At 44.4% G+C, this 17,674-nt stretch overlaps 1 protein-coding gene across 1 annotated transcript in view; it reads left to right on the top strand.

The window, feature by feature from the left end:
* Positions 1–219: 219 nt before the first annotated feature.
* LOC139047541 (angiomotin-like) overlaps positions 220–17,674 on the top strand; it is a 33,750-nt gene continuing 16,295 nt past the window's right edge. Inside the window, exons 1-3 of the mRNA XM_070521367.1 lie at positions 220–233; positions 7,343–7,442; positions 10,457–10,792. Coding sequence (XP_070377468.1) covers positions 7,346–7,442; positions 10,457–10,792 — 433 coding nt within the window. The 5' untranslated portion in view covers positions 220–233; positions 7,343–7,345. The remainder of the gene's footprint in view (positions 234–7,342; positions 7,443–10,456; positions 10,793–17,674) is intronic.

Here is a 17,674-nt window from a genome sequence, read left to right as displayed (position 1 = left end):
TATCTATGGACACTTGCATAATCTTTCTCGATTATAAATAACTTTATCTGAAATTTCTTTATAGGATTCCTTTCATTTCTATATTTATTTTTCTCTCACCCACATGCTTATTTCCGAAGTTTTATTTTGGTTACAATCTTATTTAAATCCTGCAAAACAATCCGATTGTTGGTGAATCACCCGCAGTGGGTATGAGCCATTGTTTCGAAATAAGAAGAACGAGAACGACGCAGGTGAGTCATTTGCGCATTGGTCCTGTTTTAAAAGATTTCCCGAAAAAAAATATGAATTTCTGGCACAATAAGCTAAATGGAATTTTATTTGGTAGAATGATAATTGTCCGCGTAACTACACGCGAAGAAGGGCAGCTTGGAAGAAACTGTTGCATAATCAAAGCCCTCAAGACTGGATGGGTTATAAATTCTATGCTGGTACCTTTACATACCCAGGGAAGGAAGGCAATGGACTAGTGTGTGAACAATAATTTTTACTTTCTTTCCAAACCAAATAATAAACACGCACTGCATAGCTTTCTGCGCGCCAAGAAAATCACTCCGCGTTCGACAAGTGTAGCATCCAGAGTTTTGTAATCGCTGAAGAATTATAACGTTGCTTTTCTTCCAAACTTCTATTAGCTCCACTGATGTCACCAACTGAGAAAAATTTCACAGAAATCTCCAAGTCAGAATTATCAGACGGTTTGATAAGCTTTGGATCAGCGGCTCCGAGCACCGATGGAATCACTTCGTATATGATGAAAATTTTATATTTTAAAAAGACGTGATTATTTATTAGACATTATCAATTATTCCGTCAGAAGGGCATAGCTTCCATCGGAATGGAAAATTGCCAAGGTTATACCCTTGCTTAAAATCCGGGTGACGGTTATGTGTTAGACAATATTAGGCCCATCGCGTTAACTTCTAATTTCCTAAAATTAATTTAAACAGTTATAAATATTCGTATGATACATTTTATTAATGATAGATCAATCCTGAGTTCTAAACAAATTGGTTTCAGATTGCAGTGCTCAATATGGCAGGCTCATGTTGACCTTGGAAGCCGTATTCATTTGGCATAGCCAGTGGCGTAGCTAGGTCACGTGGCACCCGGGGCCCTTAGGCCTTCTGTCACCCCCCCCCCCACCCCCCGCTGAGTGTAGCCGGCGGAAAGAGGGGTGTCTTCAGACGTATATGACACCCACCCCCCCTTCCTCACTGGCCCCTTGTACCCGGGGCCCACGGCCCCCCGGCCCCCCCTGTTGCTACGCCACTGGGCATAGCGCCAAAGGCAGTATGCTCCATTAGTCACTCTGGACATCCCCAAAGGATATGATAGTGTTGAACATGTGACATCCCTCGATAAGCTTCCGAAAATTAGCTTTCGAAATAGCTTCAAGCATGTATTGCACAATTTATAAGGAATAGAAAATTATTTTACTTCCAAGGTGGCATATCATCCGCTAAGTACGCGCAGACAAGAGGCATTCCACAAGGGGCAGTACTTCCTCCAGTCTCGTTTAATATTCTAACGAGATCCATCCCACGTCATGATGATGTACATACGTGTATGCTGATGACAGAGTGTTTTTCTCGTCCGCAAAGGACATCTAAAATGGTTATAAAATATTGCAGACAAACTTTCTGTTGTAGAAAGGTGGCTTGGTGCGATGCATCTCTGTCTCGGCGTTAAAATATGCTCGGCGCTTGCATTTCCATTAAAGGGGCCCATACATATCTTTCTCTTATCATCTCGATATTACCCCACAGGCAGAGACGGTCAAGTAACTTATCGTGATATCTAACTGGTCCCTGTCTTGGAAGGCGCACATTGACTATATTGCAGCAAAGGGTGTTTGTGCGGTTGGTTTGCTACATAGGATGAGCAATATTCGATCAGGAATGCGGAGAACGCTGTTACCAATATACAGGATGTATATCCACCCGGTATTGGAATTTGGGTGTGTATTGTACTCTGGAGCACTTGCATATAAACTTCACTTCTTTGTTCTTCTGGAGCTAGGTGACAATGTTTACAGCTACCTAAATCTGTAGCGAATGAAGTTCTATGTCTGAAAGCTAGGACCCCTTCTCCTGTAACGCAGTTTTGATTATTAGCTGTACAATTATTTTTAAGGCTATATGAGTCCCCTATAAGGGGTCCACAAACAGCTTTTATCTCCCAGTCACATTTGTGTTTTGGCTTGTGCTGGCCGCGATACCACACACCTCAAATTATTTTTATACAAGCTCTGCGTGATCTCCTAAACGTACAAATAGGTGTGGTGACTCCTGTTTGTTGCAACACCAATTCCACTCGAGTTCACTGCGATTATAATTTCAATAAAAAATCGTTGGGCACTATCTTACCCCATGCTAAGCTATGTCTTAGATGATAACTTCTTGCACATACCGATCCAGACAGTTATTGCCCGTGACGCTTCCAAAAATAAAGTGTGCAATCGGAATATTTTCTCCTATTCTCGATTGGTCTTTTTCTCTTCGCCTTTCAGACTTCGTACCGATCTTTCAGGCAGAGTTTTTCGCTGTAATTGTAGCCCTTCGTTAACCAGATACATATACACGTTTTACAGTGGTCGGGACGGATTCTCTGTCTTTGTGCTCCTCGCTTACTGCTTCTGATGACACCCAGGTTCTGCGAGCCTTGAAATCGTTCGCGCCCTCTTATTTAGCTTTCATTAGATTGGTTTGGGTACTAGGACATGAGGGCCTAATTCAAGGAGAACTTACAAGTATTTTGGCGAAAGCGTCCCTGAATGGTCCAGTCATTGAAATCCTATCGGCATCAGCTTTCATCACACGGGCGATATTTCGGAGGCAAATGACGCTGCGTGAATTTCACGCTCCTTCTTTAACAAACTCTACAAATTTCCAGCACTTCTCGCATTATTGGGATAGGAAACGCTGTCAAATGCGAGCACTTGAAGTCGCAATCACTAGACTACGCAGCCAAATTCCATTTCTAAATTTTTACCTACACAGGTGCTGGTCTGGCTCTCTCACCGAACTGTCTTTGTTACAATAGATGCTTTTCTCATTCATCGCCAAACATATTCTGAAGTGCGAAAGAGAACATTAGAAACGCCGTTACCCCTTCCTAGATTAGATTTAAGTGTCCAAAATTTGCTATCTTTGGGAGCCTCGACCCTTGGGTACAGCGACAGGAAGGTTGGCGATGCCATCCAGGATTTTATTGCAGGTCAGAAAGATTTCGGCTATAAAATACGAACTTAAGGTTTTGTTATAATTCGGCAAAATCCATTATATTAGCTGTATTTTTGTTGTGTATTCCTACATCCTATTCAAATCATGAGCTAGAATCTATCCACTACTTCCCATATGCCTATTCACCAATTTTGTGTTCAGTTATCTTATTATTCTTTTTTCTTATTGTTATATGGAACTACTTGGTTCTTGGCCAATCCCCCAGCGTGGCTATATGCCACTAACGGCGAGGCTCTACATCTACACTCTTACGTACCTTCTCGCTGATTATATGTGTCGGGTTGCCCGATTTTCTGGTAGCGTAGGATTGGAGGTTCCGGCAGGGTCGTCCTGAGACTAGCACATACACAAGAATAAAATATATAGCCATCCGCTTCAAGAAGCAAAGTAGACAAGTAGGTCAGTTTGGCGTTGTGCAGACAGCCACTTCTCTCGCGAGGACCGTTTCTGGAGCACAGGAAGGCAAGCGTGTTCTGAAATCCCGATAAATGTGGTGAGCATTTCGTGCCAGCAGCTATGAGCGCACTCTTTCTGTCTCTGTCCGTCCTTCCGTCCCTTTTTCTCCTTTTCGACACCGATGTTCAAGTGTCAGCCGCGCGCTAGACAGTTGCAGGGCGATCAACAGGCTTACATCTTCTCTATCAACCAATGTCTTTCTCTCGCTGCCCTTTCCACAGGTCGAATCATTCGCACAGTAGAGTTGACTGCTGGTCTATTTGGTGAAGCGACGTAACTGTGGTAGTGCTATATGCGGCAGCGCTATATGTAGCAGCGTTGTATGCGGTGGCGATGTACGTGGTAATATACCGGTTGTTTAAGCGAATACTTTCAAAACCTTTTTAAGGATTTCCTGTGGCGCACAGCACAGTTTTGGTCCATGAGCTGGTCTACTCGAAGAGGTGGACGTTGCAGAAAAAAAATGAAATACATAATTGAATAATTAGCGAAAATTCACAAATTACATTTTTATCTAATGACCTTATGGCACATATTGCTATTTACAAGTTATAGCCGGGGAGTTCGCAAGGCCGATACGCTTGGAACGGATTCTAAGGATGACACCGGTTTCAAGATATTAATTCCTCCGCAACTTTGCGGATATATGCATTGGCGTTCCGGTTATTTTGTGCTTCAATAAATAAAACGAAGGTTTGTAAATAAAGTAGGTGGAACGGCTGTGCATTCTTATCACAAGTTCGACGGCGCATATTTCGTAAATGGTGTCATCCACACAATTACTTTCAAGTGGAAATGCCCGGCAGTCTCACGAGCTAAAATGTGTACAGTGTACATTGCAATATATGCCATAAGGTAGGTAATTAGAACGTTAATTAGTGAACGTTCCTTAATTCCTCGTTGCACATGTCAACTTTTTGCGCATTTCCTCCTCTGGATTAGATCAGCTCATGCAATAAATTGTGCTAACTGCAACAGGCAAGTATAACAGTTTTTTAATGTGCTCGCAGAAGCATCCTATATATATATATAAATACATATATATTACTAGCCCTTTTTGCCCGAAGCTGAAGCATTCAAAGAGCGGTCAGGCTTTTTACGCTTGCGCTGAAGGTGCCTCATAACGCTGGCGAGATATTAGCCAGCGTCGTGACCTAGATAGTACACAATATGAGGCCTGCAGAAAGCCACCGGAGCTTCTTAGCATCCCAAAAATATATTAAACCGATTTAGCTTGACGTTTGCCGTCCGACCACTGTATGCACCGCTGGGTCGTCTGCACACAGCTTCTCAGCGGGAAGGCTAATGTTTCTGCATACAACGCTCATGCTAGCAGTGGAAGCAAGAACGCTGTCCGGGTGCCGGCAGAGCCGAATGAGCTGAGCGTAACAGTACGTCCACTGGGCTTCGTCGATTTTGCAGCGAACCGCACTGCGCGTTGCATAAGTTCATTGCCCTTATTTTTCTGATGTATCTTCACACGCGGTCCATACCGAAGAAAATTGAACGAAAGCAGACGCTCAAAGAAAGCTGGCAACAGGAAATACATCATGCCAGCATTCGCATCAGCCGTCAGCCGAACCGAGCAGTGTAAAAAAACGTGAAATGAAGTTAATAATGTTTTATTATTTTTGTTCTTTGCCACTAAATCTAAAAGAAATGTTTTGGTATACATGAATTTATATTTCGTGACTTATTTTTCTTGAGTTGCCTAGCCACAAGCCAATGACGCACCAGATACATGTGCCATGCGCAAGACACGCCACCGAAGCGAGCGAGGCCGCCTGCGCATGTGAGCGTTCGCCTGTTGACAATGACAATGACAATGACAATGACGTTTATTTTTGCATTAGTACATGACGCGAGGAGCATGCAGAAAAAGCTGCCACATGGACAGCTTGATGAAGCCGCAGGCCCCCGCATTGGCGTTTGCGCGGCGTTAGCGAGCACAAAGGTAATACATGATTGTTTAGAAATGTCCTTTACACAATAGTGAGCATCGCGAACCATGCGAAGCAAATGAAGAAAAAGAAAGAGATGTGCTCCAACAGGTTATAGCTGTTTGGCGTCCCGTCCGTCTTTTCTTTCAAAGCGAGAGCTTCTTTTTTTTTTTTTTACTGTCCACGTCGAGCCGAGTTTCGCCGTCGCCAGCTATTTGACCTTCATTTGACCACGCGGCAGCGGTTGCGTAGAGGTAGAGCGTCCGCCTCGCGTCCAAGAGGACTGTGGTTCAAATCCTGGTGCCCCGCAATTTTCCACCGGATTAAAAAAAATTGCCGCGGTCCGCACGCATGGTCCTTTCGCACGAAGCGCGGTTGAGAGCGCTGCAATACGATAGCGCATGAGCGCAGTCACGTGGTTTTATTTCGTATTTGGTAGGCTTTCTTTAAACGCCGAAAGAGATCGCCAGACAGCATGTTCGTTGCCACAAAAAATTGGACCGGTCGTTTCTGAATGCCCTCTACAATGCAACGAAACGCGCTTGGCCCTAAAGTGAAATAAAAGATTGCCTAATTAATCTTTGTTAATTAACCAATTAAGCTGAATATAAGAAATACTCTAAGCAGCGCCACATGACGGCAAACCATATGTGGTTGCCGTCAGCTGCGCTAACCACTTTTTTATAAATCTTTGGCTCAAGTTGCGTGAAACATCCTGTATACAGATTATACAGGGTGTTCTATCGAACACTTTCATGTTTGTTTTAATTGCCTGTGGCACACTGCATAATATTAGTCCATGAGCTGATCTGCTAGAAGAGGCGGACGTTACTTTCACAACAACTTAAAATGCATATCGAGTAATTACCTATAGTTTACTAATCCGGTTTTAATTAGGTACTTCTAGCACATCTTACAGCGTACAAATTCTAGCCGGGGCGTTCGCGAAGCGGGTTCACTTGCAATAAAATTGTAAGAAGACACCAGTTTAGAGATATTTTTTCCCGAACGTTGCTGCGAAATGCACTGTCGTCTCAGGTACTTTCTTAACGAAACGTGGTTCTATGCGTTGAAGAACCAAAGTAACTGGAAGGCCAATGCATTTCTCTGCAAAGTTGGGGAATTAATATCTCAAAACTGCTGTCATCCTTCGACTTCGTTCCAAGTAGACCCACCTTGCAAAATCCTCGGCTAGAATTTATATAATGCAATATGTGTCATAAGGTAATTAATAGGTTAATTAGTGAAGTTTTAGTTCGTCGATTATGCATTTAGACTTTTGTGCAAATAAGGTCCGCCTCTAGGAATGGACCAGCTCATAGACTAGAGTTGTGCCATGTGCCACAGGCAACTTAAGAAATTTTCGGAAGTGTACCATCAAAGAAACGGTACATCGATATATAGCTGGCGAAAGTGCGTTTATGAGTTCAGAACGGCTTTGATAACTTTCGAGGTGGGGGGACAAAGACACCAGGTCGTGGCCTAAGACACTTCATCTTTAGCGAAAAGCGCCTGCTGCTTCTTAAGAATACAAGTTTCAAGTTCGCGTTATGACCAGTTCGTTTGAATGAGGCACGAAACAATTTTGTAACTTGCTGAGCACACTGTTTGTATTCTTTGGAATACAATTTAAGTGCATACTTACCCATGACAGGTTAACTGAACACGAGCAGACGCCATCAAATTTGTCCTTCATTCCAGGACATGGCGAAGTGCGTGAAACATCGACGTCTTGGCCAGCACGCCGATCACAAACGCGACGGCCAAAGGGAGCGCGACAGGAACGGGTCTCAAGGCGCGGGTGAGTCGCACTGCGGCTCTCGCGGTGAACTGTCAAGCGAGGCAGTTTTGTGAGCAATGAATGGAGTGCTTGCTGTAGTGCATGACCTTGTAGAAAAATTGACTCGCCATCCCGGCCCTGCGAAAGTGGATATCCAGCGAAGCTCTTGAAAACCACCATTATGACTGCTGAGTGGGTATACGCAATGCTTTGTGGCGTTAGAGTAGTGGTGGTAGTATTATTTTAGAGTATTGGTAGCAGTCGTAATTCTGACAGCACGCCGTCGCCCACACTGGTGCTGCAACAACATTGAAATCATTTGATAGGCGGGCTATATTATATACGAAAGGCTAGGGATGTCACTCCCCACATCGCAAGCTATTGTGCCGCGGCAGCTTGCGCAGCAAAATATTTACCGGGAAACGTATGCGGGCAGCGCTACCTGCTTCGCAATGCATGCAGGCGCAGGAACGCCTGATCACCAAGTACGTGGTTGGGATGCTTCTTTTGAAAGAAATGTGGTTTTACGTGCCAAAACCGTAATCTGATTATGAGGGAGGCCGTAGTGGGGAACTCCGGAAATTTGAACCACCTGAGGTCCTTTAACGTGCACCTAAATCTACGTACACGGGTGTTCTCGCATACCCCCCCCCTCTCCCCCCCCCCCACCCTGTTGAAATGCGGCCGCCACGGCCGTGATGCGATCTCGCGACCTCGTGATTAGCAGCCCAACACCATAGCAACTGCGGTTGGGACATAACATAACAATGATAGGTCATAACATAAAGGTCATCATATCCGTATCTTGTAGGTCATGAAACAGCCGCCTACGTATTCGTGCTCTCATGGTCGTTTCGCTACCTTCGTATGTACCAAAATTGGCATAGTATGAGATGAGTTATGACGAACGTAAATGATAGGTCATAACATAAAGGTCATGATATCCGTATCATGTACGTCATGAAACAGCCGCCTGCGCCTGGGTGTTGTCATGGCCTTTTCATTAACTTAGTATGTACCAAAAGTGGCATAGTATGATAAGAGCGTATGGCGAACATAACGATAGGTCATGACATGAATGTCATGACATACGTGTCAAGTCATGAAACAGCTGCCTATATGTCTTGGCACGTACTAAAAATTGGCATAGTATAAAGAGTGCATGACGAATATAAATGATAGGTCATGACATGAATGTTATGACATGCGTGTCATGTAGGTCATGAAACAGCCGCCTACGTCTTGCAACTCTCATTGTCGTTTCGTTAATTGGTAGGCTCCCTGCACAGAATTATGTCGGTGTTAGAAATGGAAGTAAACCTGCAAACGAAACAGTACACGGAAGGGGTTTCGCAACCGTCCGTGTTCTAATTTAATGCTGATAGCACTTCGCAATCCAATAAATATCCGATCGAAAGGGTTTAGTCGCACATTCTCTTTAAGATGAACAACGGACATTTTAGCAAAAACAACGCCATAGACCACGTCTTGTTCTGTCGCACTCACCCGTGTTAGAATCTCTGCACAGCCGACGTTCTCCTACGTCAGCAAACTGTATGCGTAACGCTAAGTATCCAGGTTTACTCAACAATCTTTCACAGAGGACACATTTGCCTTACGCTTGCTCTAGATAATGTGTAGTATTGAGTTCACTACATGGCGTTTAATACTATCTACCACGCATTAAAGAGTTCAAAGAGTTGAATTACAATACAGGAATTGCGTTACTTTATGCTTCTTTACGGAACAACTGTGCATCGTCGTTGCACGCCTGGTTGGCGGAATAGACTGAGTGCTATCTTTCGTTTCCACTGTTAGAAACACTTATGACTTATGCCACTGCCCGATACTGAGCACGCTATAACACGGGGCTTCTATGCATTTATTCATTTGTTGCTTAAAGCAGTTGCGCAGCAAAAACTTCTCATTTGGAATATGCGCTAACAGTTGAATAGTCCCCGCTCGTAATCTTAGACTTGAAGAAGTACTGAACTAACATTTTCAACTTCTTTTTAGCATTAAGGGAAGGCTCTGGACCTTAAAACCCCAGCAAAATTACCGACAATCCATAGAGCGCGCCAAGTAATTTTCTGTAATGAGCTTGCCTACAAACCAGTTTCGCTTTTCTCTCCCTATGAGGCGTATGGGCAATGACGTCATGACGCACAGCGTGGTCACGTTGAATCTCAGCATTGTGACATTTTGGCAATCACAGTTGCTCGCTGGATCATCTGTTGCGCTGATACACTGTGTCCCGCAAACAAGCAGCGGCATTGCGGATGACAGAGCCAGCCTGAGGGAGGTGTCAAAACGTCGCAATGCTCCGCTTGCACGTGACCACCTTGCACGCCATGACGTCTTCTGCTGAGCACGCTGAAAGGCTCGGGTTCGATATGCGATGAAGAAGAAATGCGAAGGTCCGGATGTGCCGTCTTTTTTGGTGCACGTTCAACAACGTCAGGTGGTCAAACTGAATGCGAAGTCTGCCACCACGGCGTATATCTTGTAAGTCACTGTGCAGAGTCCGTACTTTGGACGCCGCAGCTAAATATTTCACATATAGTCAAGTCGTAGCTAATGCTATTTGGAGCACATGCAATAGTACGAGCAGTGAATGCAACGTTCACATTCAGCGAAGCGCCTAATGCAATATCGGTCACTGCGCCAAAGCAGAAAGGCTCAATTGAGCAGCAAATCGAAGCTTCAGAGTCGACAAATATACTTTGCAGCCCTGGGTATTGTTTTGTAAGGTCGCGTTCTTGAATAGACACTAAATGCGGCATTGCGTCACCATCTGCATAGGAGACCGAAGGTGTTCTCGTTACAATTTCGGATTATATCTTGTATTACTAATTGTCTAAAGGAAACAGTTTAATTACCGGATTATTATTTTCTTGAAAGGTGATCAAGTTCTGTTCGGTAACCGCCTGCAAGACGCTGGTCTTCAGCGCATACGAATCACTAGCAGACGTGTGTTTTGTAGCTGCAACTTTATGTGGCAACGAAGTTAACATCATTATCAAATTTACCATCAGACGCTGCCGCTACAAAGGCGGCAGCACCACTTCCGGCCCGGGTATCCAACGAGCCGCCGGTGTCGCTCGCGACCGCCGGCCCAGTGGCCGCGCCTTATCCCGCTTACCCGCAAGGCGTCAACGTCCCCTCGTGTCCCAATGCGGGAAGCGCATTACCTGCGGCGGGACTGTACTTCCCTCCGCACTTCTGCTTCCTCCCATCCGGCCACACCGCCGTCGGAGAAGCGATCCGCTACGCGCCCCCCGTGACTGCAGCGACTCCCACAGCTGCGGCCGCCGGTCCCTGGGCGCCTGCAGCAGCGGTCCATGGCAGCAACCAGCGTTCGACGGCTGTCCGTACGTGGCTGACTCCGCCGCGCGTCTACTAATAATAGTATTATAACTAACAGCATCAATAATAATCAAACGTTCACTCGGTTTCATTAACGTTCCCAGAAATAGCCTGGTAATAGTAATCAATCAATAAATCAATCAATGAAATGTTTATTACAGTACTGCTATGGAGCCATCGCACTGATGCACTTAAATGTGATACGAAAGACAAAATGCACACGGAAGACACGTGTGGTACACAAACAAATGTGAGATAGAGAAAAAAATAGAGGAACAAGAAACGTGTCGTAAAAAGGAGTTAATCATACAACAGGATTATCTACATAGATACAAAACACAGTAAATTATATAAGTCATAGATCTGTCATTAAAAGCACAACATATATAGCATGTTTTTTTTTTATGTCGAGTTATAGAACAGTCTCTAATGCAACAAGGCCCCGCAGAAAACGCGGGATGTTACTTGGTATAAATTGCACATGATCAAACAGCTTTGAACAATGTATGAAGCATCTTATGGAGAAACACGTCTGATTTAATACGTCTTGATCTTAGAGGTTTTAGTTTAGGTATATTTGACAGGGCTACACTACGGTCTCCAGAACGGCAAAAGCGGGCCTTGAATATAGATATCAATTTATTCTGGACGCGTTCAACGAGGTCACAACTGGATTTGCACATTCCGCCCCAAACTACAGAGGCCTCTCTAATTGTGGAAGGCACACAGTAGAATACAATTTCAAAAATGCAACAGGGGAATGGACGTCATGCGATAAACCACAAACAATACCAAGATCGCGAAGAGCACATTGTTTCGCATATTTAGAGTGTGAAGATAAACTTAGCGTTTTGTCGATGTAAAAACCAAGATCATCACTTTATCGACACTGGCCAATGAAGCTTCCCGAAGGGTGTATGAAATTTGAACGTGGTGTGTTTTCAACATATAGCTCAATACCATAGCTTTGGAAGCATTTAGGAGTAGCTTATTATTTATGTGCCAGTCTTTGTTTTTTGAACCTCAAAAATTTGTTTTTGAGGTTCAATGCAGTCGTGAAGACTGTCGACAGTCTGAAATAACTTTACGTCCTCAGCATCCAGAAAGAATGAAGAGAGTTGCATTGCTGACGAAATGTCCTTTGTGAACAGTAGGAAAAGAAGTAGGCCAAGAGCAGGACCTTGAGGAACTTCGCTAGAGACCTCATAGATAACAGAGGTCTTTCCATTATTGCCAACGCAGCTTTGGTAATTAGATATCAGGGCAGTCGTGGAAGACTGTGTGTTCATATGCGTGAGCTTTGTAAGGAGGAGCTCATGGCAAACTACATCAAATGCTTTATTTAGGTCCAAGTAAAAGGTATGTTATTAGCCCCTACTATGAACTACACTGGTTGCATGGGTCATAAGTATTCATTGTTGTGGAGCGCCCTGATGCTCTATTAAAATGTTCTGAGCACTAGTAGAAAGCAGGCAGTGCAGTACAGATTCAAAGACTTTTGACGCAGCTCGGAGGAAAGATATAGGCCAGCAGTTAGTCACTGCACTTCTAGCACCCTATTTGCGCACGGGCACAACCCGTGCTACCTTCCAGGCACTAGAAAACGCACTAAACTTTAGGGAACTGTTAAAGATGGTTGTGAGAACAGGGACCAGTGTGCATCCGTACGTCTTCAGCAGTACGGGAGGGACACCGTCAGCGCCACAAGAAAGTGAAAGTTTGAGGCTCTTCATACACTTGAAAACAAGTTCTTCATAGACCGATAGTGCACACAGCGTACTACGCTGAGAAGGAAGGTTACTTCAGGTAAAAGCATCTTTTACACAAAGTACAAAGCAGAAATGTTATGCAAAGGAATCCGCAGTGTTCTAGACAAGATCGCCATTTCTTGTCAACAAGACATATGTTCGTGCGCTCATTTTATAAGCGTGAGAGCGCACGTAGCTCCAGAAATATTTTGAATGACGTGTCATGCTAGCTTCAACAGGTGCAATGTGATTGTAGGGATCATTGTTACAATAAAGTTTGCAAAGAAGACAGCGCCTAAGTGCTAGTTTCCACTTATGTAGACCTCCTTGATGCACTTCTTTGGGCGCAGGGTCTATCAGCATTATAAATAAGTAAATAAATAAATAAATAAATAAATAAATAAATAAATAATTTACCGTGCTCAGAAACAACTATTAGGTCTGAGTGCTGGAGCACGCATACATTAAAATAAACGGCAGGGGAACATAAGAAATTATGAATAAAAAGTAAAATCTTGAAAAGAAGAGTGTACAAGGCGCAAGGTGAATACGAAGAAAAAGGCGGAGAAAAGCAGTTGAACAATTGTGAAACTATGGCACAACAACGCAAAGCTCAGAAACGAAATGATGACAACGAGTTATAAAGAATATCGACATCATGAAAATAAGCATTATAAAGACTGTATTCTGTGGATGCTTGAGCATTGGTGGCGACAGACAGGAACATGGAAAGGCCGATGTTCCCTAATGATCTTGTGCGGATTACGAAACATGATACAACTGAGGAGTTCGGGGCATGTAAGATTACCGTGAAAAAGTTCAATCAAGATCAGCGCGATTACGTAGGCTGCGAAGTAAGGGCAATGAAACAGTGTCCATATTAGCAAAGTGGTGATTATATATGCTTACATAGAAACATTTTCTGGACCAATCTATAATGTAACCGTTGAATCCCAAAATGGCATTGCGGATGTAGGCGGCGTACTCGAGTTGAGGAAGACAGATTGTTGAGTACAACTTGTGAAACGGTGTAAAAGAATTGAATTCCCTCTATAGTCTGCTAACTGAACTATGAAAGCGCATACCCCGCATTGCAACGCGTTTAGTGTAAGCAGAAAAGTGTAAGGTTTTGTTAAAAAGTACACCGAGATCACTGATCTCACAAACCTTTCACAATGGTGCAGAATCTGCAGGATATAAGAAAACTAAATGTTTGATGTTTTACGTGTGAGGTTACTCTTGTGTTTCAATCCATAAAACAGCGTTCTTTTTTTTAATGTAACTGGAACGCCTATGCAATTCGTCGGACACATGGAAATCTAATATCTCGGAACTGGTGCTGTCCAGAGACTTCGTTCCAAGTGCATGCGCCGTGCGAACTCAGCGGCTATAATTCGTAGATTGAAATATGTAGCATAATGTGATTACTTAAAAAATAATTCGCGTTACTACGATAATTATTCAATTGAACATTTTGATTTTTCATAGAATTAGTGGCCGCCTCATCGAATAATTTAGATCAAGGGTTACAATTGTGCTATGTGGCATAGGCGATCTTTTAAAAAATTGGTGCAGCTAAAAAGAAAAGCACCCTGTATACATCCGTATGGTATACAGTATGGTATATGATCGCACTGCACACGGTTACGGGCGCGGTTCTAATGCCGCGCATAGGCTCAATATCTGCTACCTCGGAAGCCATTATCCGCTCAGGTGTTGGTCGACGATGTCGTCGAGTGTCAAGCGACGACGAAACGCGCGCACTCTTGGCAGAGAAGCAGTGGCTACCATCACTCCCAAAATTGTGGCAAAAATTTCGCTACGTAACATCCGCACGTGCGAATTTCGCTACCTGTCACACATTGACGTTGTATCAGCGTTCATTGTTCCTTCTTGGCTCCTCCCCAGATAATAAAACACAATGATGCCTCGCACCTGGTCAAGAGTTTGTTTTTGCAGCTTCAGGCGGCCGCATTCTGACAGAGGCGAGATGTACCTATATATAGGCGCATACGCATCAATTTTTGATATCGGTAATAAATCATAGATAGGTGACGTCAGGGCCTGGCGCCTCTAATTACGAATTACGCTGTCTGTCATAGCCCAAGTGGCACCTAGAAGTCAAGGCTCACAGTCAACATCAAAACGATGATCAGCGCCAACGTTTCCATAAATTTACCAACCTCATAAGAGCAGACGTTTAAGTACATGTCAGAATACTGCAGAGTACCGTACACGAAGCACATAAAAGTCCAACAATCTAGCTGGTTTCGGATGAAATCGATTGAATTCGTCGATTTTGCGAGAGTGACGCACTTTGTTCGGAGCAGTACAAGGGAGGGGGGGGGAGGGGAGGACGTATCCAAGCGGCGCGATAGACGCTGTTCTGTAAGCATGCGAATGCGGCCTCACGTTACGAAGCGAACTGTGGCTTCAAAGCAACAGTGCGTTCAAATTCCGAAGAAATTTCGGATGCTGTCAAACGTCGTCGGCGTATACTTATGTTCACTGCAAGACGAAGGTCGCCCTCAGCTATCTCTAGTTACTGCTGACCTGCGCTAGCTGATTCCAGATTGTGCCTACAGATTTCCTCATTTCATGACCCCACCTTATTTTCTGCCGTCCTCGACAGTGCCCCTTCCCCCTAGCACCCGCTCTGTATTTCTAATGGACCACCAATTATCTGCCCCACGAATTACGTGGCCTGCCCAGCTCGAATTTTTCCTCTTAATGTCAATTGTCACTACCCCCGCTTGCTCTCTGCTCCACGCCGCTCTCTTCCTGCCTCTTAACGTTTTGGCTAACATTATTTCGTTCCATCGCTTGTTCGACCGGTCCTTAGCTTGGTTTCAAGCGTCTTTGTTAACCTCCAAGTTTCTGTCCTATATGTAAGTACCGGCAGAATACGATTGCACCTTTTCATTTTCAACGACAGCTGTGAGCTCCCGGTCTTGATTTGCCAATGCTGACCGTATGCGCTCCGACCCATCCCCATTCTTCTGTAAATTTCCTTCTCAAGATCAGGGTTCCCTTCAAATAACTGGCTTAGATAAACGTACTCCTGCACAAACTCCAGAGGCTGACTGCCGATCATGAATTCTTGTTGGCTTGACGTGATATTCAGCACTAAATTTGTCTCTGCATATTAATATTCAACCTACTCTGAAACTTTCTCGGTTAAGGTCCTCACTCAATTGTTGCACTGTATCCCCGACATTGCTGAACAGGACGACATCATCGACAAGCCGAACGTTGTTGAGATATTCGCAGTTGATCGTCGCCCCTAAACCTTCCCAGTCTAACAGCTTGAATATTTCTTCTAAGCATGCGCTGTGTATCATTGGAGAGATTGTATTTCCTTGAATGAACACTTTATTGATAAGTATTATTCCTTTATTCGAGATGATAAGTTAAAATATGTGAAGCCAGAACTGCCGCTGAGGTAGAGTAGTGGCTAGTCTGAGGAGTTCAGGATACGTGCGCAGTGGCTATGGAAGTTACACATAAATATGGACACATAAATGAAATAATTTTCAGTTGTCAGCCGAACGCTGTAAGCACCACAGCCTTGACGTGAAGGTAATTCTGTCCTTCAGTGCAATCCATACAATATGCACTTAGACCGCTAATTACAGCAAATGTCGTAGCTTCGTCCAAACGCACTGAAGTAGGTGATCGAACTGTGCCTCTCTGGGAAAGCACAGAAGATAGCATAACTCAAGCGACGCAAATGCTAATCTTGCTGATACGATGTGCCTTAGCACAACCGTTTCACAGCATCACGCTTGGTTGAGCAGTCCACATGATTTTCGTATCAATGGTGGTACGCGATTTTCCTCAACATTTCTTTATGTGCGTACGTGTGTGTGTGTGTGTTGTGTGTTGTGTGTGTGTGTGTGTGTGTGTGTGTGTGAGTGAGTGAGTGAGTGAGTGAGTGAGTGAGTGAGTGAGTGAGTGAGTGAGTGAGTGAGTGAGTGAGTGAGTGAGTGAGTGAGTGAGTGAGTGAGTGAGTGAGAGGGAGAAAGGGAGGGAGGGGGATTGGACATCCCGCTTCACATCATCGACAGGATTTCCATGCGTCGTGCGCATACGTTCTCTCCCACCGTAGGCCACAGGATGAGCAACACCGTAGGTATAAACACTGCGTCGCTTTGTCTTAGTGCTAAGTTTAAACTATGAACAATATAGTAGAAGGCTGAGGCTAACAGCACGGAAGACAGCAGTGAATTGTACAACAGCAACAAGTTTTGATGATTAGAAACGCTTATGCGTTTTTTCTTTGTTTCATCTCGCATGGAGAAATATTGCTTCAAAAGCGTCGGCAGAAATAATCATCCGCAACCCTATAAGCAAGAGAAAGCTCGAACTAAAAAAAAATGACGACAGAAGTGCTCAAAAGACATCAATGACAAACTTGACGGTTGCCGGGGGGGGGGACACCACACTCCTGTTTGCTACCACCTTATAGATCGTCATGACGAGTATGAGAAGTCAGGCTATTGGGCTCATAGAGAAACGCAGACTATCGGAGATTGAGCAGAAGCTCGCAGCGCACCATTAATGTTACTGCCTTCCACGACACCACACGCCCAATACAATTATGCACTAAAACAGCTCAGTGCAGTTTGACAAGACAAACCAGAGCGCGCCACAAATATACAAGCACGCGGCATCCTCAGCTATCAGTTGGAGCCTCTGGCCAAACGGCCGCAACAGCGCGTTCCAGCGATTACCCGCGTCAGCTTGAGCAGCGCAGATCTCCGATCGTGCCCCTGCTTATCTGCAACTCCCTTACGTCGGCCGCTGCGACGGCTGATGAGGTTTTGGGAATCGACTTACGTTTACTATTGGCACAAGTGCTGAAGATCGCACCTGTGCTGTCATTATATACACGCACTTTTCTTCGCCTACAGCACTTGTCTTTGCAGCCGCGGGAATCGCAAACTTGTTGCTCTTACGAATAGCTTTAGCTTTGGGAATACGCTTTTCTCGTGAAATTTTTCTTACGCCCAATGTTTGTTCGTAAGTTTGCTTAGTGAATTCGGCCCCTGAAGAGCAACCATTACGCTCAGCCACCTCGGTGGCGTAGTGGCAGTGGCATTGGGATGATAAAGTGGAGGTAGCGGTATCAAATCCAGG

This window comes from Dermacentor albipictus, chromosome 7, assembly GCF_038994185.2.
Source record: "Dermacentor albipictus isolate Rhodes 1998 colony chromosome 7, USDA_Dalb.pri_finalv2, whole genome shotgun sequence".
Classification (NCBI taxonomy): Eukaryota; Metazoa; Arthropoda; class Arachnida; order Ixodida; family Ixodidae; genus Dermacentor; species Dermacentor albipictus.
The sequence above is the reverse complement of the archived record's forward strand: the minus strand, read 5'-3'. Positions and strand labels throughout refer to the sequence as shown.